Source organism: Momordica charantia (assembly GCF_013281855.1).
Source record: "Momordica charantia cultivar OHB3-1 chromosome 3 unlocalized genomic scaffold, Mcharantia_2.0 BLBB01000003.1, whole genome shotgun sequence".
Taxonomy (NCBI): domain Eukaryota; kingdom Viridiplantae; phylum Streptophyta; class Magnoliopsida; order Cucurbitales; family Cucurbitaceae; genus Momordica; species Momordica charantia.
This window is the reverse complement of record NW_028275161.1, coordinates 19,188,459-19,193,915: the sequence shown is the minus strand read 5'-3', so window position 1 is coordinate 19,193,915 and position 5,457 is coordinate 19,188,459. Positions and strand designations below refer to the sequence as shown.

At 40.8% G+C, this 5,457-nt stretch overlaps 1 protein-coding gene across 2 annotated transcripts; it reads right to left on the bottom strand.

The window, feature by feature from the left end:
- Nucleotides 1-1,074: 1,074 nt before the first annotated feature.
- Nucleotides 1,075-5,457, bottom strand: LOC148212522 (trihelix transcription factor ENAP2-like). Of its 2 annotated transcripts, XM_088121973.1 has the most exons (3): nt 4,080-5,457; nt 3,298-3,333; nt 1,075-1,456 (listed from the first exon to the last, which is right to left on the bottom strand). In XM_088121973.1, the coding sequence occupies exons 1-2, from the start codon at nt 4,918-4,920 to the stop codon at nt 3,317-3,319; spliced, it is 858 nt and encodes a 285-aa protein (XP_087978099.1). In that variant the 5' UTR covers nt 4,921-5,457; the 3' UTR covers nt 1,075-1,456; nt 3,298-3,316. The 2 variants fall into 2 exon arrangements, with proteins under 2 accessions (XP_087978099.1, XP_087978100.1); XM_088121974.1 differs by lacking the exon at nt 3,298-3,333 and having other exon boundaries at nt 4,080-5,402.

Genomic DNA, 5,457 nt, shown 5'->3' with positions numbered 1-5,457 from the left:
TATGAGGACTCTTATAATCATTGCATATGAGGTTAAACTTGTGATATATGATATAGTTAAACTTCTTTTGATGGCCTTCAAAGTACATTCTAGGTAACTTTTATGTATTGTAAAATTTTTTTGGTGCAGTATCCTATATTTATCTTAGTTATGTAATAATTACATATTAAGCTAAATAGGATGTAAAATTGTTTGTGTAACATTGTAAAATGTGATTTCTACTTGAACTATACAATAATTACTTTCTTCTCTTAGACAAGATTTTCTTCACTATGATCATGGATTACTAACTAATTAAAAAGGGTAAATATAATGCAAATCGTCATTTAATGAAAATCACAATTCAAAATTAAAAAACAATAAGATAAGATGTTATTAATTTTCTTTAAAGCTAAGGAAATAAATAGGCATAATGTCATGAATTTGTAATTTAACCAATATTTTGAATTTCTTTTAGGTGAAAATCATAGAGGGAAATGAATACCCCAATGGTGAAGTGTGATTGCTCCAACCCAAAAGGTGTAAGTGAGCGTATGAAAGAGTCCAAGTTAGAACCAAACCTCCATAATTATTAACAATTTCTTCACATTTCTTAAGGTCTAGACCAACAAAATTACAATTTACAACTTCGAGTCAAAACTTTTTTTTCTTTTTTTTTTTTAATCTCCATATAAGATTGATTACAATTTACGCATTGCCCAAACTCTGGTAAAGCTATCTTCTTCTGCTAAAGTTTCTGCAGCTGCACACATGGCCCTCCATATGTTGATATCATACCGACAACATATCAGAATGGAACAAAAAAACGATAGGGACATCGTGCCAAAATTTCAATTTTCTATGAATAACAGGCCAAAAATAATATTTCAAAAAGAAAAAAACATGGATACAAAAATATGAAGGAACACAATTTTTTTTGGTATAATTAAGAGTCAGAGCTTTACTATCAAGAAATTTTGATATTAAACTCACTAGAAGGTTCGAACTTCAAACCTCTAGGTAGAGATCCCACTTGTCTCTAGTTATAGCAATTTCATTAATTGACACAAGAGCACTGACCATTACACCACATGATAAGAAAGGGGAAACTTTCTACTCACCGAAACAATATCATTCATACAAATTAGCTTTCCCAACCAAGTTTTTAAATGTACCATGTTTTCTACCAGCGCTCTTTCTCAAAGTAGAAGATAAAAAGGTCGTCTTAAATTAGCTTCACATCTAAAAGTCGATTACAGTTTGCCTAACTTCCCTACAAGGAGAGGAAGGGGAAGGGGGTTGCCTCGGCTAAGTTCGAATTAATTCAAACTATTAGTGAATTTAACATTAGAAAGGATACAACTCTCCTTTTTTTCGTCGTCGTCGCTATTTATCATCTCCTCGAGAATATCAGCCACCATGTGTATTTACCTGATCAAGTTTCTGTATTCCCTTCACACGGCAACCCTCTAGATGTCTGCATCAGAAAAAATGAAAACTTTTCATAAACCATATCAAGTAAAATCAAGATTTTATTACAAATAATGCATGACATAGCTTCTTCCATTCATATCAGTAATTTCACCATTCAAGCAAGTCAACCAAGCACTCGTTTCATAGACGAAATTGTGACCGCGTTCACAAAAGGAAGTGTTATAACTTATAAAGGTCTTTTTCCGTAATTTAGTCACCTTGTTCCTTTGACAACTGGTTGTGAGTAGCCATGTTTTGCCATTTTTCGAATGAAAATCCCCTATAGTATATGACGGGCTTGATTTGAGAAAGGCAATTTTCTGGAATAGTAGAAGAGTTTTAAAGAAACGGACCCCTACCACCACTCTGCAATTCTCGTATATTTCAATCTTAATTTCGAACAACCTTACTTGAACAGGATATGCTTGATCTAGGTTGTACAACTATGTCCTTGAGTTCCAGAGGAAACAACTAAGAATTAGGAGCATGAACACATGACGTCAGTACTGAAGCAGAGAGCTGGCTTCATAATCTTCAGAGGAAACCGATATATTGACTACATAATCCAAAGGTACAATCTTCAGGAAGGTGACATCACTCAGGTACCCTTCTTTTTTCCTTCATAACCACAATTTCAGTTAGGGACATCCCACTGCCAATAATCCAGCAGAAGGGATCATGCACTCCAAATTATTCATTAAGCTAGACACCGATGGAGAAATCCTCCCCGAGCATTCCAAGCCAAAAAAAAGTCATTAAAAGCAACATTGAAATTTGAGAATAATATTTTTTAATCCTGAGAGACAATACCTAGTTAAAAACATATACAGAGGACTAAAAGAGCTTTCGGATATAATCCAGTAATCTGAGCCCAAAGTTCCCAGTCAAATTCTTCCCACATCTACAATTTTCAATCCTTCCTGATCATAGGCAGCAGTGAAGATAGAACTCTATCGTCAACCCAATCTTCCAAAAGAAGTGTGCAATGTAGTAGTAACGAACTGCTACTGTCTAATAGCAGTTTGAATATGTAAAATAGAGAAGCATTTGGCTCCACTTGGCCTAGTTTATAATGCTTAGGATCAGTCATATAATCCAGTATTCTTAAAATAACGAAAATGAATGAGAAAATTGTTCCAAGGCACACATCATCTGTCAGAAACGAGGGAGGGAAGGAAGGAAAAATAAAACCATGAGATTTCTTTTTTTTATAATTGGGAGTCGAAGTTTTGCTCCCCTATACCCTAGACACTTGCACCCACTCCAAGGCCTAGACCCGGGAGATATTAAGGATTTTTAGTACTAAACTTACCGGAAGATCTGAAAGGTTCGAACTTGAAACCTCTACCAAGAGACTCCAAACCCTTGCCAGCTAAGTTGCCCCCCTTGGGCAACACTGTTAGTCGAGCATAATTGAAAGATACAAAAATTAAACTGTACAATATTTCAGCATTCTTCATATGCTGTGCTGCAACTATCCACCTGGAGTAGTTTTTTCAGCCCATAGTTCTCTGCCTTTCAAATTGGATTGCTCTCCACACCATATTCTGAGGTATGCAGATATGTATAGTTCTGATATTTTCAAATGATATTTTTTTCTTCACCACTACAGAGGTTCGCTCGTAATCCAAATTTCATTGTTTATATTTCCAGCTATATACAGCTCTTCAACAATGGTAATAGTTTCCTCTGGCTACTTGGTTTATGGCAGTCTTCAATGCCATTTCTAATGAAAGCTTTTAATTTAAACTATAGATATTAATCCCTCTATTACCAACATACATACCCATGGGCGTATCTTCTTCATTCTGTTATTAGACTATACAACAATTATACTCATCTTACCTCACTTCTTCCCCCATCTCTATACTCTGATTCTTTCTGCAAATCAAATTTTCAATATTCAAAGGTGATGCATATATCAAAACATGATGCCCCCAACTTGAAGCATTGCAACTTCAAGTCGGGGACCTAAAACTCTCCAAGAAAATTCATGTTAAATGAACTATCACTCATGTAAAATAAACTATCTTTCAGAGTGATCACTAATTTCCAGGCAATAAAAGAGACATAGTTACGTGTAAACATGACCATAGTGAAGAATCAACAGGCATCGCTCAGACAAAGCTAAAAAGGATTTTTCCTAAAGCTGGTACAACTATGTCCTAAAATTCTAAAGCCATCGTTTTATGCAAGTACCAAAACCTAAACTGTCCAAGCACACTTAGGAATCTTCAAAATCTCCAGAGCCCTCACATATTTCTCTTAGTCATTAAGAGTTGGGTACATAGAAATGCGTTAAGACCAAGGCCATACCACTTCATCAGCACCCATATCCAAATACAAGCTCTATATGGTAGTCACATCTCATAACTCATAAGCACCAGTAAAAACAGAGATCATCTAGTGCGTCCATTTTTAAATCGCTAAAACAGGCAAACTATAGGATGTATTGATTACACACATCTAATGCCTGGAACGCCTTAGTTAAAAACCGTCGAGAAAAAGAAAAATAAAAAATTACACACCCCCCCCACCCCCCCCGCGACAATTTGTGGAAAAAAATGTCGAATCTGTAATAGATCAAACTGCAGCTTCATGATAAAAGAAAAGGCAATTTCGATTACCACTGGGAGTAGATTTCTTCCCGCGCTTAATCCTCTCAAGCTGAACCTGGGTCTCCATAAACGTATGCATCCGCTGCACCTCCAAATCTTTGGCAAATTTCATCCTCTGCTTCTCCAATTCCACCATCTGCCGCACCTTCTCGGCTTCCACTCTTTCATACACCTCTCCAAACCTTTTAATCGCTCTTGCCAACCTACTCATGCCCTCCCCTTCTGTCTCCTCATCGTCGCTGATTCTTTCCTCCTCTTCATCCTCGTCGTCGTCCTCCTCCTCCGTCAATGTGGCCGCCGCAGCAGCAGCCGCCACAGCCGAGTAATTCCTCCGGAAATAGCCCTCGTCCATCGATGATGCAGGCCGCTTCTGAGACACGGCGACAACTGCAGGAGAAGCAGCGGCCGGGGGAGGCGTCTTCCGATAAGGCAACGGAAGAGCCATCGGGGGAGAGGCCGGCATGGAAGGCGAGGGTTTCTTCATGGAGATGGTAGGTCCAATCAGATCATCAAGCCGACTGTAAAAAGGCCAAGAGGAGACAAAAGTGGCGTGGGAGGCGGAAACCCTAGCCCTCTCGGTCTTGTACTTCTTCTTGACGGTGTCGATCCGGTTCTTGCACTGAACATCGGTGCGGTGGGTCTTCTTGGAAAGGCCATGGCGGGCGTTGACAGCATCAGCAACATCCTGCCAGTCCTTCTGGCGGAGATTCCCGCGATTGAGCTCGAGAAAGCGGCTGCCCCAGGCTTCGATTAGAGTAGATGTAGCTTCCTCGCTCCAACAGTCTTCGCGAATGGGGAGGTGACGGGAGCTGGCGGAGGAAGGCGTGAGAGAATCGGAGAGATCCCCCATGGGAGAAAAAGGAGGAGCAGAGACGGAGAAGGATGGAATTGGAGAGGAGATGTAAGGTTGGGTAAAAGGGGTGGGGGGATTAAATCGGTAGCGTCGGCGATGAAATGCCGGATAGATGAGCCGCGAGCGTAGCGGTCGAGCCGTTGGTATCGCCGGGGATGGGATAGGGAGCCGGTAAAGGGGCGAGCGGCTTGGGTCATGGTATTGGGCAATTGGGAATGGGAATGGGGATGGGAATGGCTCGGCTTGGGCTTGGAGCCGGTGGGAAACGTCGATTATGGGGCGGGGTGGGGTCGCTGACTAGCGGGAAGACTGCGGCCTGGCCTGCGGGAAGGGGGGAATTTCTGAAACGGAGGCGCTTCACGTGGAGTGTGGAAGAGGGGTTTAGGGTTAGGCCAGCGTTTGGCTTGGCGATCTTCAATGCGCTGCACGTGGGATCCCACGCTCCAAGCGCGTGGCCGCTCCTCCTCAATTTTCATCATCTTCCACCTCCACGCACAATATATTTTTCCATCGTCGTTTCTCGTCCGGTCGATG